This window comes from Oryctolagus cuniculus, chromosome 12, assembly GCF_051225735.1.
Source record: "Oryctolagus cuniculus isolate XC-2025 breed Fujian yellow rabbit chromosome 12, ASM5122573v1, whole genome shotgun sequence".
NCBI classification, from domain to species: Eukaryota; Metazoa; Chordata; class Mammalia; order Lagomorpha; family Leporidae; genus Oryctolagus; species Oryctolagus cuniculus.
The window spans coordinates 23,494,320-23,522,301 of NC_142878.1; the positions used below are offsets into that span (position 1 = coordinate 23,494,320).

Consider the following 27,982-nt stretch of genomic DNA (forward strand, 5'->3'; position numbering starts at 1 on the left):
TTTTGTCTTAACAGATATCAGACACCCTGAAGAACTTTCTCTGTTAAAAAAACCCCGGGATCCAACAAAGAAAAAAAAGAAAAAACTAGATGACCAGTCCGAAGATGAGGCACTTGAATTAGAAGGGCCACTTATCACTCCTGGATCAGGTGAGATTTGAACTAAGCAGGGGCCCACAGTGAAAACTGTAGATCATACATATCTTTTGGTAGAGGGTGAACAAACGTGTAGGTCAAGATAATGATCAAGCTTAAAAAAACAAACAAAACCACGTCTCCTTCAGTATCTTTCCCCAAGGACACTTTCACCGTCAGTGTCATTTATGTTTGTTATATGTAAATATCATGTCAGGTGTAAATAGTTGAACTAATAAAGCAGCCTGGTTCTCTTGTTTAGACCATCAAAATCACTAGACTCAGTTCTTTGAAGAAATTGGAAATTCTTTAGTTGTGTGAGAAGTGAAAACCCAAACTATGGTTTATTTAATATATTGTTGCTTAACCTCTTATTTAAATTACTGTGCTTTGTAAGTGCTGGTTTCTTTGTCCCATCTACCATTTTTCCTGTACTTTTTGAGAAATTTTCTGATTGCTGTCCATCACTTCCCTGGCTTAAATACCTAATTCCACTGTGCTAGGTGTTCTATCATAAGTTGTGAGACTTAACAAATTATGGCACAGTAAGATGAGCAGAGTCTAAGGCCATAAACTTTGTAATTTTTCTGTAACTATTGTGTGCTTTCCTATATCTTCAGAGTTATATGTTAGGAAAATAAGTGTGTAAATTAAGCTCTTGAGTCCCAGTGGCTTGGATTTTGACAAGAGGCAAAGGTAATCTAGGCAGAAAGATTGATACTGACAGCAAACATCCTGGCGAGAGAAAAATACAAGACATGTGAATCAATGACTTAGGCCAGTTTGTGAGTGCGAGACCTCCAAGGTACTTCAGGATAGCACTTGGGAAAGGTGTTCACTGGCATGTTAAAGGATTTCTTTCTCTTTTTTTTATAGATTAATTTACTTATTTGAAAGGCATAGTTAGAGGGGAAAGGGAGAGAGAATCTCTGTCTGCTGGTTTACTCCTCTAGTGGTCAGGCTGGTCTGAACCTGGGCTAGGCCAAAGCCAGGAGCTTGATCCGAATTTTCCATGTGGCTGACAGGGGCCCAAGCACTTGGGCCATCTTCTGCTGCTTTCCCAGGTGCATTGCAAGGGAGCTGATTGGAAGCAGAGCAGGCTGGATGCGACCCTGCAACTCACATGGGATGCCACTGTTGCAGATGGCAGCTTACCCCATTGCACCAGAACTCCGGCCCCATGTTGAGGAATTTAGACAAGTGTATTATAGAGCCATTGGTTTCTAATTATGTTACAAAATTAGCAAATAATTATTTTAGAAAGAGTATCCAGTTTGTTTCCAGTCGGTCATTACGAAGGAAGGAATGTGGAGAAGGGATTCTAAATAGTGTGAGCCCACAGGGAAAGGAAGTAGCAAGGAATGAAAGATGATGTCTGTGTGATATTGTGACATAAGAAACATAGTTTGGTCTTCCTGGCAGAGTTCCAAAAATTCTTGTAATTTCCTAAGTGGGAGAGCCATCTTTTGTTATTCATAGCAAGTCCCTTTCAGCAACGGCTGACTAGACATGAATGAGGTGACTCTTGGGAAGCCCCTAAGGACAGGAGCTGGTTGTCACAGGGACCAGCCTATGTGCAGAGGAGGTGGGGTCCTTTCCCTCCCCCTCCACCCACTTCCCAGGCTGTGTGGTGGACAGAGAGGGGCTGGAGGATGAGTTGATGACCACTGGACAGTTGTTTCAGCAGTCAGCCTGTGTAGTGAAGCCTCATTAAAAACCCAAAGCACGGATTCAGAGGACTTCCAGGTGGGTGAATCATGGAGGTACCTCGAGGGTGCTGTCCGTGGAGAGGGCCTGGAAGTGCCACGCCCCTCCCCCCAGCCTGCTTTGTGCGTCTCCTCCATCAGGTTGTCCTTGAGTTGTGTTCTTTTATAATAAGCCCATAATCGGATAAGGAAACTGTTCTGTGGTTCTCTGAGCCATTTTAGCCTGTTCTTTATCAAGGAAAGGGTTGGGGAACTTCTGGTTCCTAGCCAGTCAGAGGCTCAGGTGGTAGCATGGGCTTGAGACTGGCCTCTGAGGGGCCCTCAGTCTCTGGTTTGCACCAGCTTCAGGTAGACAGTGCCAAAATGGAGGGACATGGTAGGACACTCTAGTTGGTATCAGCAGATAGTTGAAGAATTACTTGATGGAGGAAAAACCCCACTCATTTGGTGTCAGAAAAGAAATACTGGAAATAGTAACAGAGAAGGAAAAAAGTTTTTCTTACAGTTTGTCATTAAAATAAGGGTTTTTGTTTGGTTGGTTTTTATTTCCTATTTAAGAGGCAGAAGGACATACACATGCTGGTTGATTCCACAGATGCTCCCACAGTCAGAGGGTGAAGCGGGGAGCTGGGAGGTCAGTCCGGGTCTCCCACTTGGGTGGCAGGGCCCCAGCTACTTGAGCCAACACTGCTGTTCCCAGGGTCTGCATGAGCAGAAAGCTGGAGTATGTCTTCACTGATTTGATAGTTTAAATGGAAATCTATTTAATACTCAGAACATAGAGCCGCATGGAAGTTTTTATGGGGCAGATGATTTCAGAGTGGCTGTACTCAGTCAGGATTGGTCTTGGAATAGCAAATAAGAGGTTTTGTCCAGTGCTGTTAGGAAAGGTGATTCAGAGGTACAGGACGATGAACTACGATGAGGTGAAGCTGTCATACATGTTTCTACCCCGTCCATAATCCCCCTTCCCCAAATACCCACTGTTTGCTATCACCACAGATTATTATTGAACCTCATATGGGTAGGTTGATAACACTGTGTGCTGTCTAATGTCTGTGAAGTTACTATGCTTTAAATGAGGAAATTTTAAAAATTTAGTTTTGGTTGTCTACACTCAAGTTGTTTTCGAACCCAGTGTTTTTTTAAAAAGGCATTTGAGGATACTAAGAAGTTGATATGAGATGCTAAAAAAGTCCACCAGTGTTCTATGAAGGACTGACAGTCTGTAGAGGAAAAGTCCAGTGAGTGCCATACCCTGTGCAAAATAGTATTTTAAAATAAATGTTAAATTCTTTGTTTATTAAAGACATTTATTTGAAGGCAGAGTCACAGAGAGGCAGAGGCAGAGAGAGAGAGAGAGAGAGGTCTTTATTCCACTGGTTCACTCCCCAGTTGGCAGCAATGGTTGGAGCTGTGCCGATCTGAAAGCAGGAGCTGGGAGCATCTTCCGGGTCTCCCATGCGGGTGCAGGGGCCCAAGGACCTGGACCATCTTCTGCTGCTTTCCCAGGCCATAGCAGAGAGCTGGGTTGGAAGAGGAGCAGCTGGGACTAGAACCAGCACCCATATGGGATGCCAGCACTGCAGGCAATGGCATTACCTGCTACACCGTACCACCTGCTAATTATGATCAGTTGCATGTTGTGTTCATGATGAATAGCAGATGCATGTTATCTCAATGCACAGCTTCAAGATGTCAGACACTGGGGCCAGCCTTCTGGCTTAGCGGGTAAAGCCACCACCTGCACTGCCAGCTGTTGGGGCCATCTGGGAGGTGAACCAGTGGATGGAAGATTTCTCTCCCTGCCTCTGCCTCTCTATAACTCTGCCTTTCAAATAAATAAATAAACCTGAAAAAAAAAAAAGTCAGAGACTGGCCGATGCTTTGCAGGTGTTCCTCTACTGCAGCGCTGCGGTGAGGGTGAGGAGTAATCCTCATTTTACCAAGGGGAAGCACTCAAGTTTTCTCATCCTAGCATGCTTCTTGAAGTGCAAGCAAGCAGTTATGTTTAAAGATACATCAGAAGGTTTTTCCCCGCAACCCAAAGGGATAGTTTTTGGTTAATTTTTTTTAAGTCAGTTAAAAGAGCAAGAAAAAAGTTAATATCCTGAAGAGTGTATCCTAAAAGCATAAGTACAAGTAAGAGACAACTCCATTTTGTCAGCTAAAGACCTTTTTTTTCCTTTTGTTTTTTATAAGATGTATTTATTTGGAAGGCAGAGTGACCAGAGAGAGGAAGAGACTCCGGGTTCAATCCAGAAATGCTGGCAACAGCTGGGGTCAGAAGGCTGAACTTTATCTGGGTCTGCTACGTGAATGACAGGGACCCAAGTATTCGCGCCATATTTTGCTGCCTTCCCAGGCTTGTTAGCTGGAAGCTGTATTGGAAGCACAGTAGCTAGGACTCCAGTGTGAAATGTGGGGGTCCCAAGGGGCAGCTTATCCCACTGGGCCACACACCTGCCCCAGGGCCTTTTCTTGTACTGCTGTCTGCTGATTGATGTTCTGAGTCTTTTCTGCATAAACCACATCACGTGCTTTTTTATTTCTAGTTGTGGTGTCTTTAAAGTGAAATTTAAAGTATATAGAGTAAAAATTTAAAGTCTAAACAACTTAAATGCAAAGTCTAAAGCCGAGATTTTTACCATCTCTTCTTGTCTTTGCTAGTCTTCAACTGATTAAAAAAAGTTGGTTTAACTAGTCTTTTTTATTAAGTTCCCAGAACATTTGCCTTCAGTTGTCATAGGATCTACTCTTCTCTATTTTTCATTAATATTTCCCAGCTTTACTTTAATCTCAGATAAAAGTGACATAAATAGTTGGGTTTACAGAGAGTCATTTACAAGCAGCAGATTTCAAGGTGTTCCAGCAGATGTAGAGGGGAACAGTGAGGTGGACAGATCCACGGGCGAGTCTGCTGCATGACTGAGCTCTGTACTTCATCTGGTGCCCAGAGGTGGAGGGTGTATTATGGCTGTACATGAGATTTCAAAGATAACTTTGGTTGTACCGTTTTACTATATCCATTATTTTCAGAATCTAACCAACCTTTATTTTATTTTATTTTTTAAGATTTACTTATTTGAAAGGCAGAGTTTCAGAGAGGGAGAGAGAGAGAGGTCTTCCATCCACTGGTTTCACTCCCCAAATGGCCGCAGCAGCTGGAGGCGGGCCTGTCAGGAACCAGGAACTTATTCCTGGTCTCCCATGCGGGTGCAGGAGTCCAAGGACTTGGGCCATCTTCCACTGCTTTCCCAGGTCATAGCAGAGAGCTATGATTGGCAGTGGAGCAGCCGAGTCTCGAGTCAGCGCCCGTGTGGGATGCCAGCACTGCAGGCAGCGGCTTTACCTGCCACACCACAGCGCAGCCCCTCAGCCTTTACTTTAGGTGCTAACTTGCACCGCTGTGGTTCTTTGAGCTGTTCCCAAGCTGTGCCTGCGAGCAGCATCCTCCCCAGTCGGGCAGCTGCTCAGTGTGCCCTTCCTGGCTCCTCCCTCAGAGGCTTAACCTCGGAACAGCTTGAGTGCCCGCAGGGATACCTCATAATTTTCAGGAAGGAACAGCCATGTTTGTGTTAAAAGGTTGCTGTTAAAAATAACCACGTGTATCAAGCAGCTTCAGCCTACAACATGTGTGAGACCGTATTCAGTCCTCACAGCAGTTCTGAAACGCAGCGCAGCTGAGGCCCGTGGCGGGGAGCAGACCCCTGGGAAATGGCAGCGCTGACCTGTGAACCTCGTCTGTCCTGCTCAGAAGCCAGAGCCCTGACCATCGCACCGCACTGTACCTTTCTCTTTCGCCCTTGCTCTCTCGATGAGTACTACACAGATCCCTAATGTCAGTGGTTATATCAGCGAGCAGAGCCACAGACTAGCTTTTATTTAATTTTCATAGCTTTTTTTTAAACCATAAAGAAACAGGAAAATTAGTTAAAATTTCAATTCCCTAAGAGGTCTTTACACTGTATTCTACATATGTAGTGGCAGTCAGAATAGCTTCATGTCTCCAAATTAGAACCTGTAACCTTGAAGGTTTTATGAGTTTTAGACAGTTAGCACTTGGGAAGCTAGAATTTTGTTGCCCAAAACCATGAGCAAAGACCACTGTGTTTGAAAACAGATCTAATATGCAGGAAACCTTGAAATTTTTAGCTTACCCAGAAATGGTGAGGAGTACAAAAAAAAAAAAAAGAAAAAAAATCGTCTTTATATTTTACAAATAAAATGGATAAGAAGCTACTGCAAAATTGGAAGCATTGGATAATTTTGTAATAGTTTATTCTGTAGTTTATTCCTCCTATTTCACTTCACCTGTAGTGATAATGACAAAATGTGGGAAAACTAGCTATCCTGTTAGGTTAGTATATAACTTCAGCTAATGAATAATAGCAATTAAGATATTAGCATCAGTCTTTTTATGTAATTCTTATGCTTTAGAGCTACTATAAATATTAGTAGTAATCTAGGACTTTTTTTGTTTGTTTGTTTGTTTGTTTTTGGCTTGCTTGTTGCTGTGGATTCATTCTGAGAGGAGAAGTGCAGTGGGGGCAAGAGGCGCAAAGTCATGACACAGACACTGGGAGTCAGGTGAAAGCAGGCCAGAGGTGAGCAGTGCGCAGACTCATTTATTTCAGTTGATATAGCAGCTTATATAGCCATATAGCCGAGGCAACCAATCTGTTCAAGGATTGGTTAATGCCGTAACCAATCACTGCCTTTTGCCAGGTGGCTTCCGAAGCCATTTCCCGAGTAACTGACGCTCGCTCAACAGTGCCATCGTGGCACGGCCTTCTCATTCCACCACACTTGCTTTTTTTATTTTTGAGAGAAACAGAGAGCTCTCACATGCTAGTTTGCTCCACTAATGCTTGCAGTGGCCAAGATGGGACACACCAAGGCCTGGAGTTGGGAGCTCAATCCAGGTGTTCCATTTGGGTGGCAGGGACCCAGCTGCCTGAGCCACCATCACTGCCTCCTACAGTGTGCACCAGAAAGAAGCTGGAGCCAGGTGTCGAACCCAGACAGCGTCCCAGCCAGCGTCTTCACCACTAGAGCAAATGCCTGCACGAAGGTGCTTCTGTTAGGAAAGTGGGCCGCAACACAGAACGATGAGATGGTGTTGTGGCATAGCTTGTAAAGCCTCCACCTGCAATGCTGGCATCCCATATGGGTGCCATTTCGTGTTCTGGCTGCTCCATTTCTGATCCAGTTCTCTGCTAATGGTGTGGGACAAGCAGCAGAAGATGGCCCAAGTACATAGGCCCCTGCCACCTATGTGGGAGACGCGGATGAAGCTCCTGGCTCAGTCCTGGCCATGTGGCTACTTGGGGAAATGAATCAGTAGATTCAAGACCTCTCTGTCTCTGTCTCTCCCTCTCTGTAACTCTGCCTTTCAGATAAATAAAGAAATCTTTAAAAAAAAAAAAACATCAAAAACAACAAAAATTCCAAGTTAGCCCTAGAGTTTGTGTCATTTTCTTCTTGGTTTATAGTGGTTGAAGGATAGCTATATATCCTTGATATATAAACAAAATAAGCTTTAAGAATTTATACTGTAGACGAAAAAATAGTCAGATAGGATTAAACAGACATATGTAATGTCACGCTTTCCTTCACTCACAGTCAACAATTAAACACAATAAATCATGACTACTAGTTAACACATAATACTACTTTCACTTGATCCTCACAAAACTCCTGCATGTTGGTGGCGTCCCCATTTTGCCTCTGAGAAGAGAACCCTTCATGAGTTAAGTAATTTCGCCAGGGCTGCAAAGCTAATAAGGAACAGCTAGAATTCAAAATCGGATCTGTGTGGCTTTAGTGCTTGGGCTTCTAACCATTAGATAACCTCATCCCTCTAAAAATAATACTCAAGTGTCTTTTGAGTTCTAATAGGAATTTAGTGTGTAAATTGTATCTCAGTAAAGCTTCTTTGGTAATGTTTGACGAGGTAAAGGGTCATGAGTGAATTAATAATTTCCAGAATTACTGATTCTCAGTAACATTCTTAAAAGGGATAATGATAAAATATGAGTTTTTAAATACCTTGCTTTGCAGGGCTAGTAGGTGACTTGCTGTCGAATGCTTTGCCGCTTCCTAGCCATAAGCAGGTCAATATCTAATCCCTATTTCTCTGAGAGGAGGGAACCAGTTGAACTATTCTAGTGTTATCCCAAGACTGGGGAAAACCGCTTCAAATAACAGATCTTACAGCATAGTTACAGACTCACAAAGGAGCCTGGGCTAGGAGTTACTGTATACATAGCAAATGACGTCATTGGAAACTTTCTTTTAAGGATCTTAAAGGCAGCTAAACTTAAAGATCTGGATTCTAAACACTGAAGATAAATGTTCTTAGCACTGTCAAGATTCTTTAAGAGGGCCGGCCTTGTGGCACAGTAGGCTAAACCGTCACTTGGGATGTCTGCATCGCATAGCAGAGTGCATTGAATCCCATCTCTGCTTCAGATCCAGCTTCCTGCTGATGTACACCCTTGAGAGCAACAAATGATGGCTCGAGTACTTGGGTCCCTGCCACCCGTGTAGGAGACCCAGGTGGCATTCCTGGCTCCTTGGTTCAGCCTGGCCCAGTTATTTAACCTCTCCATGCCTGACTTCCTCCCCTAAAATGAGAACAGTAGACTTGTTTGGCACACCAGATGAATACTGCCATACAGTACCCACAGAACACAGTGCAACAAGGATTTGGTAAAGCGTGACATGTGGACTATACAAACTACAGGAAGTTGAAGAGAGGATGGCTGATGGTACTAAGTGTGTGATTCCGGGTACATATTTTCAGTATTAAGAGCTTCTGCACTCACTTCTGGAACAAATTTCCAATATGTCTTGACATTCTTAGTAAAATATATACTTAACTAGATCTTTGAAATAAACAACCAGATTCTTGCTGGTGTGCGTGCACACCTTATTTATTTTACTGTCTTATTTATTATACTTTCTGTTGCGGAGTTATTCTTTGCCAAGCCGAGTCCGGTAATGTTTTCAGCCCTTTTAGGGAATGTGGGATGCCGAGGTATCTCATTAACAAGGGTGTCACAACCTCAGGACTAACCCAGTGTTCTTTAAACCTTGAGAAAGAAGAGTTCCCAGTCCTGTTTGCATGTCAGTCAAACAATATTTAGATATTACAAGTTGTTTTAGTCCTGCATTGCAAGGACGCATATCACGGATGTCAAATCAGATGTCCTGTGGCTGGCAAGAAATCCCGTTTTTTCCTCGTCCTAGACTAGGTCCTGACGCCTACAAAGCTCCCTAGCATTAGCACCACTTTCTCCCAGGAAACTGGCATTGCACGGTGGGGAGAGTCAGGAAAGGAGAGGGCGTCCTCCTGAGTTAGGTGATGGAAAAGCCATTTTCTGTCCGCATCCGTGTCACTAACACTGTCACGCCAGTACACATTTTCTTTTAAAAATTATGACTACAGGACAAAATATAATTGAACAGTTAAGACTTGGGGTATGTGCTTAATGACATTCTATTACTTTATTAGACGTCTTAGAAATCTACTTAGTTTCTATAAAATAAAGGAAGTATATCATTGGTTGAGTGATTTGACAAATCTTTATTTATGAAGTGTCTACTGTATGCCTAGCCCTATAATAATGAGGGACTTGGAAGATAAAAATCTCTGCCTTCAGGAGTGTAATTATAAAATACATCTTTCTTGGTCTTTTTCTAGAGCAAAATGTTGTCCACCCTGTCGTATTAATGCTTTAATCTAAGTATATTGAAACCAGTTTCACTATTCAGTGAGAAACATTAACATAAAAGTGTTCTTTCTGTTTATGTGAATTTGTTCATTACATTGAGCCATCATAGGACAAGGTATGGATTCCAGATGGTAGCCCGTGTTATAAATACATTTGTCACTGTATGCTGGCCTAGAGTACAACCTCGTTCTTTTAAGTTGGACAGAAAACTTGTTTTACTTAAGTTGTAGCACTATAAGATTCTTTACTCTTAAATGTACCTACAATATATACTTCAGTTAATGATTTGCAATTAGGAAGAACCTTTTTCTTCATTTTCCCGTTTTCTTTTCATTTCCATTCTTTTGTTTCTGTCCTCTATCGTTGCCTTTCCTGTACCTCTGAACTCCTCTCTTTCCTTTCCTGTAGGCACTGACGTTCTTTACATTGGCCCTCTGAAAGGTGAGCCTTGCACAGTTAAACACAGGTGTTGGTCTGTCTGCTGCAGCCGTGTCCTTGTTTTCTAATTCCTGTGAACTGATTTTTCTCCTTAAATTTCTGCCAACTTCAGTATTCTCATGGCTTTGTAATTACATGTTCTAATAGTATAGAAGTGGAGTTAACGTCACATGTTTCCAAGACAGGTAAAGTAATGTACTATGCTCTCCTATCAAAACAAAGCGTATGTTTCACTGTGTGCCTTGCATCATAGTGTGTGTTACTGAAGACTAAGATTCTGTACTTCATACTTACTTCCTCTTTCATGTTACTTATTAGGTAGTATATATTCAAGCCCAGGACTGTATAGTAAGACAATGACCCCCACTTACGATGCTCATGATGGAAGCCCCTTGTCACCAACTTCAGCATGGTTTGGTGACAGTGCTCTGTCAGAAGGCAATCCTGGTATACTTGCTGTCAGTCAGCCAATCACATCACCGGAAATCTTGGCAAAAATGTTCAAGCCTCAAGCTCTTCTTGATAAAGCAAAAATCAACCAAGGGTATGTTTAGCATGAAGATACAATTGAAGAACTTCTTACTCCACGTGGAGGCAGAGTACTTGAGTAATTCTGTCTTGCTTTTCCCCTCCTCTTACCGATTTGCCCAGGTGGCTTGATTCTTCTAGATCTCTCATGGAGCAAGATGTGAAGGAAAATGAGGCCTTGCTGCTCCGATTCAAGTATTACAGCTTTTTTGATTTGAATCCAAAGGTACCAAGGGCTTTAAAGGGACAACTTTTCTCTTTTGCTTGTTTTCTGATCATTTTGGATGTTTGTTACATGTTAGTATTGAGTAGGGTGAGGAATTGTTTGTGTATGGCAAGAGAAGAATGCTCTTAGGCACAGGCTGTGTTTCCAGTAAGTATTGTCTTGTTTGATTAGTATTTTAAAGATACTAGTTCCTTGATACAGAATTGGTAATGGCAGTTTAATTTAACCCTGAGGTTTAACTGTACTTTGAAAGAAAGATTTCTGGAAAATGACGTTTTCAGTTGCTTTTAGATGACTTTATATGCCAAAAGATCTTGCTTCATATTTTTTTATATCACATGCCTTTTAAAAGTATTTCTTCCCAATTTAGTAGCCAAACAGTGTGACCTTTTAAATTTATAATTAGCATCATTTTTGCCACTATTTTGGTAAGATTTTAACTTTGTTACAAAGATCTGGTATTTTCTCACTTGGAAAACACTTGGCACAGCCTTTTGGATCTTTCATTACTTTCATCCTGGGGGAAACCTCTTGTATATCTTCTCAGCCTTTTCATGCCTAGATTTTAATGCATGTATTTATCATCCTTTATTATATACTTAATATTTTGTATATAATAATAAAATGTTCAGGTCACATCAAAGCTACTTTCAGTGCAACTCAACTAAAGTTGTTTGGGAAACAGTTACATTTATGGGACAAGGTTTCTTTTTTAACATTGTTAGTATTAAGATGTTACTATTGATTTTTATTAATATAATTAAATGGATAACTCAGTAACATATAAGTAAATCTACTTTCCACAAGTATATATGTACCCTCTGTTTGGAAAAGTTAAAATATTTGCCAAGGACAGCAAGGAAGATTGTTTATAAAATGATTAATTTACCCACTGATCGCATTTTAGTTTGGCCAGTTACAGTGACATTATTGAAAAGCAGTCCTTTACTATCTTCAAGTTAGATTTCTTATATTAAAGTTATAATATTTAGTAGCCATTTCCTTGGAAAAATAGCATGTAGAATTTTTTTTTAAAGATGTGTTTATTTCTATGAAAGAGTGGTAGGGAGGGAGGAGGAGGACAAAGAGAGATGTTTCATCTGGTAGTTAGTTCCCCAAAGCAGTGGAAGATGGCCCAGGTGCTTGGGCTTCTGCCAACAGTGTGGGAGACCCAGTTGGAATTTCAGACTCCTGGTTTATGCCTGGACCAGCCCTGGTCATAGTAGCCATTTGGGGAGTGAACTAGCAGATGGAAGATTTCTCTCTCTGCCTTTCAAATAAATAAGTAAATCTTTAGGGATAAAAGAAGAAATTACCTTCTGTCGTGTTTTAATGTCATTTTTAATGGAAAGTTAGATATGAGCCTATATATGTATATCTAACACTATAACTAACTCATAATCAAGTATTTGATAATGATTAAAAATCTCAGAAAAAAAAGTATTATATTTTCCTATCAAGCTTTAAAAGTGAATAGTAAGAGTTGCAAAACTTCTTAATGTGAAGGTGAAATATTACAAAAGAACTGATTATTGTTTGTTTGTTTTGGGGCACAGTATGATGCCATTCGAATCAATCAGCTTTATGAGCAGGCCAAATGGGCTATTCTCCTGGAAGAAATTGAGTGCACGGAAGAAGAAATGATGATGTTTGCAGCTTTGCAGGTACTTGAAAGACTGTGGAGATGGGGCTGTTGGGAGAAAGGGTAGGAGGATATTTTTATAGTGAAGTGGCATAGTGGGGGTTGGCGTTGTGGCGTATCAAGTGAAGTTGCCACCTGCAATGCTAGCATCTCGTGTGGGCGCCAGTTCATGTTCTGGCTGCTCCAGTTCTCTTCAGCTCCCTTCTAATGGCCTGGGAAAAGCAATGGAAGATGCCCCATTAGACCCCTGTCAGCCATGTGGGAGACCTCGAAGAAGCTCCTGGCTTTGGCCTGGCCCAGACCTGGCCACTGGGGCCACCTGAGGAGTGAACCAGTGCATGAAAGATCTCTGCCTCTCCATCTCTTCTCTAACTGTGACTTTCAAATGAGTAATTTTTTTTAAAAGTGGGAGGGGGCATAATAATTCTAGTAATGTTTGGTAGATATTTATTTTTTACTATATAGAAAATAAGACACTTAAGCAAAAGAAATAAATGAATTTAGTTTTACTTTTTGTCTTGATTTTAGTGATATAGTTAGTAGTTTTAAGTTTCCTCCCATCCCCAAATGTATTAGCTTAAAGCTACTCAGTTTTCCCTTGAAAACATATATATTAAAAAATCACACTTCTAAAATGAAGCTTCTTTACATAATTTCATAAATAACTGGAAGTGACCAGTGTACTAAGCATAGATGTATTTTTAGAAGAATATTTTTTTTTAAGATTTTATTTATTTGAAAGGCAGAGTTAGAGAGATCTTCCTTCCACTGGTTCACTCCCCAAATGGCCTTAATGGCCAGGCGAAAGGCAGGAGCCTAGAACTCCATCCAGGTATTCCATATGGGTAGCCGGAGTCCAAGTACTTGGGCCATCCTCCACTGCTTTCCCAGGTGCATTAGCAAGGAACTGGATCAGAAATGGAGCTGACACTCATATGGGATGCTAGCAGCATAGGTGGTGGCTTAACCCACTGCACCATGACACCTGACCCCAAAAAAGCTCTGAGCTCTGTCTTCTAAAAGCATTTTATGTGCCAGGAAAATTTTTCAGTTACAGCTCTTTAAGAATTCTGTATTGTTTCTGCGTGATTCAGACTGTCTTGAATTAAAACACTGGAGTCATTTATTGGGAGCCCTCATTTGGTTATAGTTTTCTACTTACATCGCTCTCATTTTGAAGGTGGACTCATAATTTTCTGGTGGAAGTTTCGCCAATCACAGGATAATTTTACGTGTGAAATATAAATGTGAAAACCATAGATTTTATTGTATAGTACTGCTTTATCTTTTAATTTTAAAAAATATGTGTTTACTTTTTTTTAACACAAACAGCATTGTCTGTCACGTAATAGGTCCCAAAAAGCAGACTGAGCACACATACAACATGTGTTTTCTCAGGAATTGCATTTCCTGCAACTCACCCCACTTGGTAACACCAGTATAGCGGGTTTTCCCTAGCTGATTCACTCCTCAAAGAGCCGAAAAGGCAGGGCCTGTCCAGGCTGAAGCCAAGAGCCAGGAACTCCATCCTGGTCTCATGTGTGGATGGTAGGGGCTCAGATGACTTGGGTCATCATCTGTGGCTTTCTCAGGCATGTCCTCAAGGAGGTAGACCCAAAGCAGATTAGCGAGGGCTCCAGCCAGCATTCTGATACAAGATGCTGGTGGTGCAGGTGGTGGCTTAACTCATCACGCAATAACACCGTCCCTCACTCAGTCTTAAAACACGGAGGAACAGTAATCGCTGACCTTAGATTACCTCATTAAATGTCTCTATGAATAGTGAATGCATACTTCAGAATTTGTGGTGCTGTGTACTGCTTTGACGGGTAGCTGACTGAAGTTACAGGGTCTGCATAACACATCTCCAAGGCGTAACATCAAAATCCACATGTGGGGGTGGTTATCTGTGCATATTCTACATAGTGTTCTATCTACATTCATTCCGTAATCACTGATACCAAGTCCTTAGACATAAGGAAGACTGCACTGAAGGAAAAAAAGGCACAAATCTCTGCTCATTGGAGATTCATGTTGACCTATGAACTTTCTTGAGTCCTGGAATGCATATATCCACTCCAAACCCCCCAAACTATGAATTAATTCGCTTTATCCAAAGTTGCTGCTGCTTTTGGATGAAGATTTATTAGCAGGTTTAGGATGTTGATGTCAGGTGCTGTGCCCTTCATCTTCCTACCTTGACAGGTGCTGGACTTTTATCTTTTCAAATTGGACAGTGAAAAGTATTCAGTATAGATTCAAATGGTAATTTTACAACTGTAGCAGCCATTTTAATAAAATGCCATTTCTGATTTCAGTATCATATCAATAAACTGTCAATCATGACATCAGAGAATCATTTGAACAACAGTGACAAAGAAGTTGATGAAGTGGACGCTGCTCTTTCAGACCTGGAGATCACTCTGGAAGGGGGCAAAACATCAACAATTTTGGTAGGGTGACTCTTCTAGCTACTCGTTTAAATTGATGCGTACCTTTTTGTGGATTTAGGTCCTCACAATGTATTTGGCAGGACAGAGAGAAATGTAGAGTATTTAAGTGCTTGAAGAAGTCAGATGCTGATTTTTTTCCCCAGGAACTTTGAGGGAAGTATTGTAGAAGTCCTGTTGTACTTAGTCTCAATGCTGCCAACATAATGTAGATCTCCTGATACCCCTGCACGTCATTTTACACGTGGTGGGAAACGCGTAATCTCAAGTGACAGTAAGATTCACTTACTCTGCACATTTGAAATAGTGTAAGAAAAAGGAAAAAATAGATCTCAGGAAAGTTGTTACATGCTGTTTGGTTTCAAAGCTTAGAAATCAGCTATTGCTGAAGAAATATTTTTCCCAGGATTGTTAGGATTTGCAAAGTTTCTGCATGCAGATACACTAGAAGTAACAGTTTGTTCTTGTGGGTTATGTAAATTACCACTCTGATCAAAGGAACTTTTTGTGCTATTTGAAAATGCCTTTGTGCCAAGAAGGATATATGTAGTCCAGGTTTTATGTAGTTCTGCTTATCAGTTAAGTGGCAAGCTGGTTCTTGATATCAAATATAAAATACTAGAAGGAACTTCAAATTCCACCTAAAACAACTGAGAATGTGATTTACCTCTTCCCCAGGGTGACATCACTTCCATTCCAGAGCTTGCTGACTATATTAAAGTCTTCAAGTAAGTACACACGATGGGGAGGATCCCAGCTGTTAGTGACTGGCAAATCAGTCCCTGGAAGGATTCCCCAGTTAGATCAGTACTAAATTGTAATGAGAGAAAATAGCCATTTTACCAAATGGAACTCACAGTACCATGGGACAGGTGTTTGGCTCGGGGGCTTAAGTTGCCTCTTGGATGGCCCTCGCCCATAGTGGGTGCCTCACTCCCCATCCTGGGCTTCTGATGCAGATTCCCATTAACCCACACTCTGGGAGGCAGCAGGTGATGGCTTAAGTACTCAGCTTCAGTCTGGCCCAGCCTTGACTGTTGAAGGCAACTGGGGAGTAAACCAGCAGATGGAAGATTTCTATCTTTGAAGTTAAATGAGAGTAAAATTTTTAAAATCAAAGTATTCACTCTTTTATCTGGTAAACATTTTTCATAGATTGGGTTGTGTCGTGTAGATGCTGAAACCTAGCAGTGAGTGGCACAGCCCCTGTGGGCCGTAGTGGGAAGCGGTACGTGATGAGCCAGTAGTGCAGTTGGTGTTCCTTGTTCAGGGCCCCAGGTCCTATTACCTAAGGTTCCATTTTACCTGATTTTTTAAAACTAACAATCCTGCTATATTCCGTGGAATGAATCAAGAGAGTTGGGCATTAAGGCAGAGAGGTGGACAAGAAAAGGAGGTGGTGTGTAAGTTGATATCCGTATAAGATATCAACCATTATGAAATAGCCATGTACTGTAGCTGGACAGGCAGCAGCTCCAAGACACTAACATTTCTGAGAGAAGGGCAAGACTGCAGGTGCCACTTACGCCACCCCGTTTCCCTTCACTTTTACATACCTTTTTCTGCCTGTGACTGGCATTGGAGTGGCAAGTTAATGTCACCATTGCAAAGTGTCCCTCACTCCCAGTCATGCCAGGTAGACTTCACAGAGGCTCCAGAGGCAATCGGTAGACACCTGGAAACGTGCAAGGAATTGTGGGACCTGGAAATCTTCCAGTTATTGATATGTACAGTGCTTTTCCTTTTCTATCTATCTCTGCCTCCGTGTGACATGATTATGAGGGATGAGATGGCTATGGCTGAGAAATTCTATAACGTAGGTTCCCTTGTCTTCCTCCTCCACTGCTCATTGTTGGTGGGATCTTCTCGAGTAGACTGAGAAGTGAAGGCACATCCGATAACAGCAACATTAAACAAAGACAGACACTGGCCAGTGGGACTTGAACTAATCAGGGCGGAGACACGGCCTTGGATTTTTAACATTGTGAAACTAGGTATCAGAGTGACTTTACAGTGATTTTTCTCTTATTTCTATGATGCGTAGACCAAAAAAGCTGACTCTAAAAGGTTATAAGCAATATTGGTGTACCTTCAAAGATACGTCTATTTCTTGCTATAAGAGCAAAGAAGAATCCAGTGGCACACCTGCTCATCAGATGAACCTCAGAGGTAAGGAAAGCTCTGAATGACCTGTGGACTATCTGTTGGCCTAATATTTATTAAATTCTCTTATTCGGGTGTGAGGGGAAGGGCAGGAGTTATTCAAGCATCCCTGTTTAGGTCTGCTTTAAATATTGAGATGTGTTTGTACTCTGGTCTTCCTGAAGTTGAGTGTTCAGTTCCACATAAATATTTTTTTGCAATCTTTGTGTGCAGATCTGATTTGAAATATGTGATTGTGCTTTCCCGAATTGTCAAGTAAATTTACGGTGTCTTCTCTGATCGTCAGCATTGAGGGCATTTAGGTTGTCCTCATTCTGCATGGGTGCTTCAGATTCCACCCATTTTCAGCCATGTTAGAGTCATCTCCTAGGCTTTGCTGGTTTTTCCCTGTTGGCATCTTGCTTCTCTTCCTCACCTCCACTGAAACAGGCTGGTCCCTTCGGCACCCTCGGGGTCAGTCTCTTTGATTTCTTGTTGTCTTTGCAAACGCTAGCACGTGTGAGGCACCTGTTACCTTTGCCGTGTGTCTTCCTGCAGTCTGAGCTTAGCCTGCAAGAGGGCTCAGCTCTTGGCTTTGTTCTTTTTTTTAAATTTAGGTCTGGGGAGTTAGAGCTTTACTTCTTAGCTTGTTATTTTTATTTCCTGTTTTGGTGGCACTGTTGGTTCTTCCCACTGTGCCTGCACCTCTGTCATTTGGCGGATGCATTGGTTCAGGTGGCGGAAGTTACTCCCCGGGTGGATCTGGTTCCGCCGGTGTATGCCGTGCTGCTGCTCACCGAGATGCCTCGGCAGAGCCTCTCGCTGGGCACGCACACGGCTGCTGCTGTTACTCAAGTCACCGGGTTAGCAGTTAGGAGGGGCGTCTCCTGGGAACCACTCTCCTGGGGCCTCCCGCAGTTCTTCCTGTGCCCTTGACGTCTGGCGTGCTTGCAGAGCACGCAGTGGGTTGGCTCCTCATGGTCGAATCCACGCTATCTCCATTATGGCAAAGGCTGCAGAATTAAAGTGCATTTTCCAGGTGCCTTTCCAGTGTGATTGAAATGGCAGTCAGATGCACTCATGTGAAGCCTGAATTCTGAGCTGAGTAAGGGGTTGGAGAACGAATGGAGAGAAGTGAGGTGATTCTGGGCTCTGGGCCCAACAGCTGCACCTGCTGGAATTCATTCTGAGGGGTTATGCCTACTGTCTGGCCCCTCTCTACTTTCTCTGGATTTTGCCAATAGCTACAAGGGCACTTCTGAAAGTGTGTAGAAAATGGATAAGTTTAGTTTGGTGTGAAACAGTTTTTGAAGTCCATACTTATTATAATATGAAACAATGGTAATAACTAACAGCATTCGCATTAGTGCAGAAGCATCAAAGAAAATGTTCTTTTTTTAAAAAAAAGATTTGCCGGCACCGCAGCTCACTAGGCTAATCCTCCGCCTAGCGGCGCCGGCACACCGGGTTCTAGTCCCAGTCGGGGCGCCGGATTCTGTCCCGGTTGCCCCTCTTCCAGGCCAGCCCTCTGCTGTGGCCAGGGAGTGCAGTGGAGGATGGCCCAGGTGCTTGGGCCCTGCACCCCATGGGAGACCAGGAAAAGCACCTGGCTCCTGGCTCCTGCCATCGGATCAGCGCGGTGCGCCGGCCGTGGCAGCCATTGGAGGGTGAACCAACGGCAAAACGAAGACCTTTCTCTCTGTCTCTCTCTCTCACTGTCCACTCTGCCTGTCAAAAAAAAAAAAAAAAAAAAAAAAAAAAAAAAAGATTTATTTATTTGAAAGTCAGAGTTACACAGAGAGAGAAGAGACAGAGACAGAGAGAGGTCTTCCATATGCTGACTCACTCCCTAATTGGCCACAGTGGCCAGAGCTGGGTTGATCCGAAGCCAGGAACCAGGAGCCAGGAGCTTCCTCCTGGTCTCCCACATGGGTGCAGGGTCCAACCACTTTGGCTGTCTTCTGTTGCTTTCCCAAGTCATAGCAGAGAGCTGGATTGGAAGTAGAGCAGCCAGAACTCGAACTGGTGCCTCTCTGGGATGCTGGCACTGCAGGCAGTGGCTCTACCCACTACACCACAGCACCAGCATAGAAAGAAAATGTTCTAGGAGTCATTGCATAAAAATGACTCCTCAAATAATTTAGCTTAAGACACATGTACTTTTGCTGATCTAAAGTTTTAATTTTTCTTAGTATATTGTCCACTAGAATATTGTATTTCAGCAACATACCCAAACGTGTAAGCTACTGCGTCAGCTTTGCCTAGTCATCATCTGAGCTTTCGCTTTATAGTTACACATTTTAAAAACCACAAAACCTCTGTCCTGGGGAGAGGATTGCTGTTTCCTTATGTTGGAGTTCTGTGATTTGCCCAAAACTTCTCATTCAGCTCGCCTCCTTCCCCTCCTGGCCACAGGAGTTTCACTTTTGGGTTTTGACCATTATTCATTACTCTCAGAGTCTGCGTAGCTTCCTTCCTGCTTCCCTCTTGGGCTGCCCGGGACCTGCTCAGATGATCCGCTCTTGCCTCAGACACTTGACTGTGTCTTCCGGCCTCATCGTCACTGACTCTGTTTTGTTCTTAGCTTTCATCCCTTGTAACCACGAAGTCAAGTGCTGGCACAGAGCGATAAGCTGGGCGCTGAGTTCTTGCCAGTCTCCTGCAGGTGCCGTCATCACAGCACATCAGTGACACTGCCCTAGGAATCCCTGCGCCCAGACTCTGCTGCTAAGCAAGCCCTGTGATCTGGGGAAGCCAGCCGGTCTGGGCCTTGGTGTCCTCCTCTGAAAAGTGAATGTTAAACTCTGATTAAGGCCCCTTGGGGGGATTTAAAATGCAAACATTTTAAAATCAGTTCCGCTAACATTATTAATCCTGTGCTGCAAACTGTGCGAGGTCCTAGACAGACAAGAACGAACGAATGACAGCGCTCACCCCACGAGGTTCAGAGGGCCGAGGGCTCAGGATTCTGTGTACGTTAGTCCTCAGTGAGGTGGGGGAACTGCCGGGGAAGTGATGTGAGAGCTCCGATCTGCAGAGAAATCAGCTCTGTAGAAGGAAGGGAGGGGAAGCCCTCCAGGCAGAGGCTGGCGGGGAGGGCTGAGCGCCTCCAGGGGTGGGTGTGCTGCCGGGACGCAGCCCGAGAGGGAGGGCGAATACTCCCCCAGCAGCTACTGCAGCATTCCTGCTCACAGGAGGACAATTAGGCAGGAATTGGGTGGTAAAAATGGCAGGTGGATGTTTTTTTTAACTGGTAACAGTGCAATAACACTGCAAGAGTGTTAACACAAAAGTGGCAGGATCTGTACTTCTCCTGTGATTTGAGAGAGACGATAATAATCCAGATAATTACAGTAATCAATATGGGAGAAGTGGGGGGAGGAGAAAACTCAATCAAGAGGATGTTCACTCCACAGACGGGGGATGGCGTCGGCAGGAGGCCAGGGAGGGGAGAACATGTTTCTGGCTCGTGCAGTTGAGTAGAGAGCATGATGCTGAGATTGGAATGTAGAAGAGCGAGCTGGGTATGAAGGGAAGGATGATGAGCTGGACTTTGAGATCCTTTAGGTGCCTGGGGATATCTCTTGGGAGTAAAATCTGGATGGTTGGATTGAGACAGTTAAGGTTTTGGGAAGTGGCTATAATGCAAAGATGGCGGGCGAGTTTAGGGAGCTGGCGGTGTTGTGTTGTCTGGCGAGTGGGTTCCTGGTTCTGTTGGGAAGAAGGGAGAAACAGACACGGGGAGAAAGTGGAGGGGCCACAGGCCGTCAGGTATGAAGAAGATGGGCCTCTGGCACAGTGGTTAGGAATGACGAGAACGTCCACACGGCACATCGGAGTGCCTGGGTTCAAGTCCCAGCTCCGCTTCCGAGTCCAGCTTCCTGCTGCTGAATACCCTAGGAGGCAGCAGTGAAGACAGCTCAAGTGGTTGGGTCCCTGCCCTCCATGAGGAAGTTGTAGGTTCCTGGCTTTTCCTATTCCCAGTTGTTGGAGGCATTTGGGAAGTGGACTAGCAGATGGAAGATCTCTCTTTCAAATGAAGTTTCAAAGCTTTTAGTTTGGAAAGCGTCAGGATGGGCGAGGGTCACCAGGAGGGGCTGTTTGCGTTCAGTGCTACAGAGCCGAGTACCAGCAGCAGTGTGGTGTGTTGCTGTGGAAGCAGGCAGCCAGGCTGACGTGGGACGAGTGTCATCCGGGTCCCCGCTCAGTGCCTTCGTATCCACGCTAGCCCCTGAGTTCCCACTCACTGTGTAGTTGCTCTGGTTTTTCTAAAGAGCCTTAATTATTACAGAACTGTGCACTCTGGGTCCTCCTCAGTGATTGCCATTTCTGCAGGAGATTTTGCCTCACCAGGCATCTCTTTGTTTTGAACTTTGCAGGTTAAACAATGGCTGCACAATTGTCTTAGCATTCCTGAAGCCTGTGTAAAAGGGGCTGTTTAGTAAGTGGTCCTGCAGGAATCTCAAGCAGGTGGAAACCCAGCAAGGTGATGATAGGACCTGCTTCTCGAGGGCACTTGAAGAGAGCCCGCTGTAGCCGAAGGTGCGCGGCTCCTCCGTGTTCAGCACTGTACTTACCTAGAGGGGACAGGACCATTCTCCCCATGTGATGTTTCTGGCTGGAGGATCTGGGAACTGTCGCTGAGGGGCATGAGCTAAGCACAGACATTTGGAATAACCTTTAGGGAGCTGTGGCAGGTACCTGATTGTATTCCTTGAAGCCTGAGCTGATGCCTCGTAGTGGCAGCTCTAGGGACCCGACCAGCTGTGAGTGTGTAGGTTCCCGAGGGCTGGCCTCGAATGACGTGCTCAGTGGTCATCGTCCCCAGACCTGAGCCTGCACAATTACGGCAAGATTGGACAGGTTAAAACCCCACACAGTAAGCCTCCTTGTGTAGGCTTGGGTTTCTTATTAAAAATAAATTCATGCACTTTAATTTTTTTTTACAGGATGTGAAGTTACCCCAGATGTAAACATTTCAGGCCAAAAATTTAACATTAAACTCCTGATCCCAGTGGCAGAGGGCATGAATGAAATCTGGCTACGCTGTGACAACGTGAGTTCCCAGCTTAATAAACCTCAGTGTTCTCCCGAGTCATGAGCGACCCACCGTGGGGTGCACACGGGACGAGTGATTGGCTGTGTGGATCTTTCCTCCCACCAGGAGAAGCAGTACGCACACTGGATGGCGGCGTGCAGGCTGGCCTCCAAGGGCAAGACCATGGCGGACAGCTCCTACAACCTGGAGGTGCAGAACATCCTCTCCTTCCTGAAGATGCAGCACCTGAACCCAGACCCTCAGCTGATACCAGAGCAGATCACCACCGACATCAACCCCGAGTGTCTGGTGTCCCCTCGCTACCTGAAGAAGTACAAGAACAAGCAGGTAGCTGGCGCACTTTCTCCATTGTTTTGTGCTGGTTTGTTTCATGTCCCCTCAAATAAAATTTTTTAATTTCCTATCAGCTGGTTAGAATAGAAAATTTCCAGTTGTATATCAATTTAATAGGACAGATAATTGAGCAATAGTTGACAGCCTATAAGGAAACTTGCTTTATCCACCCTGTTCAGAATTCCTTTTCTGGAAATTAACACCATAAAAGGGTTGCTATTCAGGAAAATGGTTTCTTAACATCAGAGAAGAGTCCTTTGCAGGAGACCTGCCCCAAGGGGCGGCCCTAGGACCCTGTAGGCCAAGCAGCAGGCCCCAAACAAACCCTGAACTTGAGGCTGGGGTGGGAGCAGAGAAAGCCTTTAAAGGTGGTTTTTTCTCTAGTTTTGTTTTTATCTTCGTTCAGGAATGATTTTTAGACATGAGAAATGTTCATTGAAATACCAAGAACACTTAACTGATTCCTTAACTTTTGGAACGGTTATCATGGGTCAGAAATTATTTAGCTGGAAGTCTTCAGATGTCATACTCAGCGTGTTTGCGAGCTGCGTGGGGCGTGTGTAGCTCAGTCATATGACACGCGGGAGTGTGGAGGCGGTGCCGCCCTGGAGAGATGCGTGGAATGTGGATTGGAAGCTAAAAAGGGAGAGTGAAGCAAGCACTAGTTCTCATTTTTTATTACTAGATGTTTCACTTAACAAGTACTTGTTTCTCAAGTGAATCCGTCGGCCTTCAAAGGCAAGGAATAATTTCAAGTCCTAGTAATTTCATCACTCACTGTCGGGTACCAGAATGAGAGCGTGCAGAGTAGATGGAGGGTGCCCAGTGTTGGTTTTGTTCTCAGCGTATGCACGGGCCTGTTTGCTCAGACGCCTTTAAACTAGTGCTCCCTCTCTGCTGAGAATTCTCCTGCGGTTAAGGAGGGTGTTTGGTCAGCAGCACGTGGGTGGTCCTTGGTTAATGAGCCTTCTCCATGTTGGCGTCTCCCCAAGTGCGCATTCTTTTCAAAGCTAGGCTCACAGGTTGTTCCCTGGAGGCTGGCACCCAGCCAGTACCTAGAGACAAACCTGTGGCTTCTGTGTCGGGCACCACGCTGGCCACCGCACAGCCGGCCGAGTGCTGCCGCGCGCTCCAGGCGTTTCCCTCGCTGGTCTATCAGTGTAACCTTTGTTAGACTGCACGGACTTCACTTTCTCCGGTTACACATACATGGGCTAAACGTGCTATGGCTCTTTCTAAATAAAAGGCTTGTTCTTTATGTTTATCTATTAATCCAGATGAACGCCTGCTATGTTCATAGCCACTGTTGGTAGCGTATGGCATCTCTGTATTTTCCCTTCCAGGAAAAAGGATGCAAAAAGCAGATGGTAACTGAGCTTTGTGTTTGGGTGAACAGACAGCACAGGCCCTGCACTTGCGTTGTGCCATTTCTTACTTGTGAAGCAGTGCATGGAGCGTACTCTGACTAAATCTCAGAAGACTGGCGGGGCTGTGGCGAGCGCAGCTTCCGTCACTACTAAAATCATTAGCTTCTCCCTAACCAGAAGAACCTGGTCCACTGGAGGAGGGAGGTGTACTTGCTCTTTTTATTTTCGCCCTACAGATGTCTACCCTGAATTCTAGTAACACTTAACATTCTAAAATCACGTCGAGTGGGCCTGGGCCTCGGTATTCTAGAGGGAAAGTAATTGCTGCTTCCGCATTTCCATTTTCATTCTTGCATTTACTTTGCTTGGTTTCCACCTACAGTAATTTTTGCATGGTTTTTGGCTGGAATTTTGGTTTGCAGGTACCGCAGCTTTTTCTTTGCCTCAGTGCCGTTTTTTTCTGATTGCCTCTTTTTTTTTTCTTTCCGCTTCCTTTTTCTTTCCTCGCATTGCCATCTACAGCCAGGCTATATAAGAGATTTGGTAAGTTCTCCATTTTACAAGAAAGATGAAATGTTAAAACCATAGCCACAGCCTGTCCTCAAAGTGAATAATATAATTACTAGAAATTTCTAAAGTTACTTTTAAAATTATAAAGTGATCAGTATATTGTGCTTTTAAGTACCTTAAAGCTGTAACGAACCGCTAGAAACTTGTATTCCAGGGGCTGCTTCTGATCCGTGCGTTATTGCTCCATTTAAACTCCTGTGTGTGGAGCAGAAGGCCCGTTTCAGCACAGAGCAGTTACAGACACCTCCCAGTGCTCTTGATACACAGTAAGCAGGAATGTGCTATGCTTAGACAGTGCATATTACTTCATTACAATGCGTAGGGTCACCTATTCCTCAGTACTTACTGGGCAGGGCAATCCCAGGATCAGGAAGGTGGCTTTCCCAGGGCGAGGCTCAGCCGTTGCCCCCGCCCCCCCCCCCCCCCCCCGATGTGCTGACCTCTGCGAGTTCCCCAAGTGCAGGAAACACTGCATAATTGGTGGTGGGGGGGGGGACTCTCTCCTAAACAAAAAATTGATGTATTTAGTTTACACATAGTATCAAAGGGGTACTTCAAAAAGTATTTTTTGTGCAGTACTCATTTTCCCGTATGCTTTCTGAAGGCCTCTCACATCTGTGCAGGTTGATATATAATTCAGTCCCTTGATGTTTATATCTTGATTCTACTGTGAAAGAATAATTTGATTGTAAAAGGTGCTATTTATTTTCCTTCAGATAACAGCAAGAATCTTGGAGGCCCATCAGAATGTAGCTCAGATGAGTCTGATTGAAGCCAAGATGCGATTTATCCAAGCCTGGCAGTCATTACCTGAGTTTGGCATCACACACTTCATTGCAAGGTCAGTGGTCCCACTGAGCGTCTACGTGTGCACCTGAACGTATGCATTTCTGCTGCTCCTGCTTCCACCCATTAACTTGTACAGTAAAGCAGTGTTGAAATGTGCAACTATTTTGTGTACCTTCAATTTTTACATTGAAAACAAAATGGCCAGTGCTGGGCTGATCTGAAGCCAGGATTCAGGAGCCCCTTCCAGGTCTCCTCCGTGGGTGCAGGGACCTGGATCAGAGGTGGAACAGCCATCCATATGAGATGCTGGTGCCACACCTCCTCCGCCACAGGGCTGGCCCCTAAATGTTTGTTTTGATGCCACAGGTTCCAAGGGGGCAAAAAGGAAGAACTCATCGGAATTGCATACAACAGGCTCATTAGGATGGATGCCAGCACGGGAGATGCTATTAAAACATGGCGTTTCAGCAACATGAAGCAGTGGAACGTAAACTGGGAAATTAAGATGGTACGTTCCACGTTAGCTAAACCCTCCTTCTGCCAAGATCAGGAAACTGAGACGAGACAGTACAGACCGTGGTTGGTGTTCACTCTCATTTAACCGTGCCTATTTATATCCTTAGAATTTTAATCACTGCACTCGTTATCGTGTGCTTAGAATAGTTATCTTTTTGTGCTTCCCCCCTGCGATGGAGAAATACCTTCCACTCCCCTCCCAGTAGCAGCTGCTGCTACCACACGCCCGCCTGCGTGCCTGCCTCAGTGCCGGCTGTTTCCATCGCACTCTGTCTTCCAGGGTGGATGGAGTCACACTTGCTTTAGCAATGAGGACACGGAAACAAAGAGCCCTCCTGGTCCCTGACCACACCCTCGGCTGAGTGACAGTCGGGACTCTCACTCGGGGCTTAGGCTCTAAAACCTGGGTCGTTTACCCCGTGAATCATGTTGCCTTCATGATGCATAACTAATGCTAAATACGCATCATCTGCTCGTCCGGAATCACGTGGGATTTGTGGTATCAATTTCTGTCACTTGATAGAATCTGGTTTCCCAAATAACTCACCCATGATACCTAAAGGTCGAATATCCTAAAGCAAATATGAGCTAAACCACAGGAAGTAGGTTTTCTCCCAGGACTTGAAGGGAGAAGTTCCCAGTAACTGACTCAGAGGCCCCTTGGGAACATAGTGACCTAAAGCCCCCGCGTCCAGTCCTCCTCTCCAGAGCATGGAAGCTCGTAGGAGGAGCTCGTAAGCCTGCTCCTGTGGACTCAGGCATTACGCTGGCCAAAGCTTGGAGAAGTGCTCGGTGGCAGCATACCTGCAGCAGCGCTGACGCCTCTTTCCTTTCTCTGTCCCCGGTCCAGGTCACGGTGGAGTTCGCAGATGAAGTACGGTTGTCCTTTATTTGTACCGAAGTCGACTGCAAAGTCGTTCATGAATTCATTGGCGGCTACATCTTTCTGTCAACACGGGCAAAAGACCAAAATGAGAGTTTAGATGAAGAAATGTTCTACAAACTCACCAGTGGTTGGGTGTGAATAGAAATACGTGTATTGAAGCACCACGGCCATTACAATATTTAACTTTAAAAGCTGTTGTTTGTTATATGCTGCTTAATAAAGTAAGCTTGAACTTTATTATTTTATCATGAAAACTTTTTGCCTTACTAGACCGGTTGATATGTGCACTAACGAGCACGACTATTAATCTGCTATCTTGATACAGTATATGGACTGTGGAATACGGCACACATTCCTTAGGGCCATGAATTACAAACTGAAATAGTGGGCAAATCAGGAACAAATGGTCACTGATTTAAGCTAGCCGAACTGTAAGAAAAAGCCATCTACTTTAAAGCTATCCAGGGCATAACCGATATGAAGTCTATTTATCATGTTTAATGCATGTGTTTTAATGTATGTTTAATTTGATGTCATGTTTTAATATATCCTACTCCCAGGTAGCCATGTGGCCCCTCACCCCGCCCCCCAAAGTAGAAATCAAGCCTGCAAAAGATGCCTGTTACTTAATAGCGTCAATGTTTGACCTTGAAGGAAAATGCTGTTTGTCTGTTACTCTTGGTTTGTTTTTGTCCTCGATGAAGCATGTATGTATATTGTCTTGTTTTTATTTTTACACCATACTGTATTATGACACTTTTAGTATTCACCAGCATATCACTGTCTGCATAAAATATGCAACTTTTGCATTATACTATGAAGTAAGGTCTATGAAGTATGCCTTTTGTGTAACTAATGTACAAACACAAATTTTATAAAATTGTACAGTTTTTTAAAAACTATTCAACTAGCAAGTGGCTTCAACAGCATCTTTGCATTAATTCAATGCTTTTAAAAGTCTGGTTAATATGCAGTTTTAATATCTGCTAAATGAAGAACTACTTCATGATGGTCATGATTTGCCACAGTGTCCTTAACTCTGATGCCTGGACTGGCCCTGTCCGAGTCTGTTGCGCTGTTACAATCTGCATTGGTGCTAGTCAGAAAACTCTGAGCTCACACAGCCCACGAGGGTGCCAGGGAGGGAGGATTACCAGTATTGTCCAATAATCCATGGTTTAAAGACTGTATAAATGCATTTTATTTTAAATAAAAGCAAAACCTTTTATTTAACATTTCTTTGGCAGTTATTTCTAAAAAGCTATGCAAACAGTGACACGGGATGCTGCGTGTGGCCCGTGTTGCACGGTGACACAGACAGGGCCTTTACCGCCAAGGCTTCTCAGTTGCGCTGAGCAGCCCTCATGTGTTCTAGCCTCAGAGATGTAGTGAACGGCTAGGGTGGTGGGGCAGCAGTGCTAGCAACCCATAGCGGAGCACGTGCTTGCGTCTGAGCT

General features: G+C 44.0%; 1 protein-coding gene and 1 long non-coding RNA gene across 10 annotated transcripts in view; one reads left to right on the top strand and one right to left on the bottom strand.

Annotated features, from left to right (window-relative positions):
- FERMT2 (FERM domain containing kindlin 2) overlaps positions 1-27,758 on the top strand; it is an 82,322-nt gene extending 54,564 nt beyond the window's left edge. The window contains exons 4-18 of one of the 6 annotated variants that reach the window (XM_051822198.3): positions 15-149; positions 9,988-10,020; positions 10,336-10,561; positions 10,669-10,771; positions 12,328-12,435; positions 14,732-14,866; positions 15,542-15,591; positions 16,908-17,032; positions 21,955-22,061; positions 22,170-22,391; positions 23,741-23,764; positions 24,287-24,307; positions 25,051-25,175; positions 25,490-25,631; positions 26,490-27,758. In XM_051822198.3, the coding sequence (XP_051678158.1) occupies positions 15-149; positions 9,988-10,020; positions 10,336-10,561; positions 10,669-10,771; positions 12,328-12,435; positions 14,732-14,866; positions 15,542-15,591; positions 16,908-17,032; positions 21,955-22,061; positions 22,170-22,391; positions 23,741-23,764; positions 24,287-24,307; positions 25,051-25,175; positions 25,490-25,631; positions 26,490-26,663 (1,730 nt within the window). In that variant the 3' untranslated portion in view covers positions 26,664-27,758. The remainder of the gene's footprint in view (positions 1-14; positions 150-9,987; positions 10,021-10,335; positions 10,562-10,668; positions 10,772-12,327; positions 12,436-14,731; positions 14,867-15,541; positions 15,592-16,907; positions 17,033-21,954; positions 22,062-22,169; positions 22,392-23,740; positions 23,765-24,286; positions 24,308-25,050; positions 25,176-25,489; positions 25,632-26,489) is intronic. The other 5 variants (XM_051822199.3, XM_051822200.3, XM_051822201.3 and 2 more) reach the window with 5 other exon arrangements.
- On the bottom strand, positions 18,774-26,585 carry LOC127483720 (uncharacterized). 4 transcript variants are annotated; one of them, XR_016217813.1, is made up of 4 exons: positions 26,444-26,585; positions 24,681-24,837; positions 24,450-24,529; positions 18,774-19,788 (listed from the first exon to the last, which is right to left on the bottom strand). It is a non-coding gene; the product is annotated as an uncharacterized LOC127483720 (long non-coding RNA). The 4 variants fall into 4 exon arrangements; XR_007910260.3 differs by lacking the exon at positions 18,774-19,788 and adding an exon at positions 22,424-24,291; XR_016217812.1 differs by lacking the exon at positions 24,681-24,837 and having other exon boundaries at positions 26,444-26,582.
- Positions 27,759-27,982: the final 224 nt, after the last annotated feature.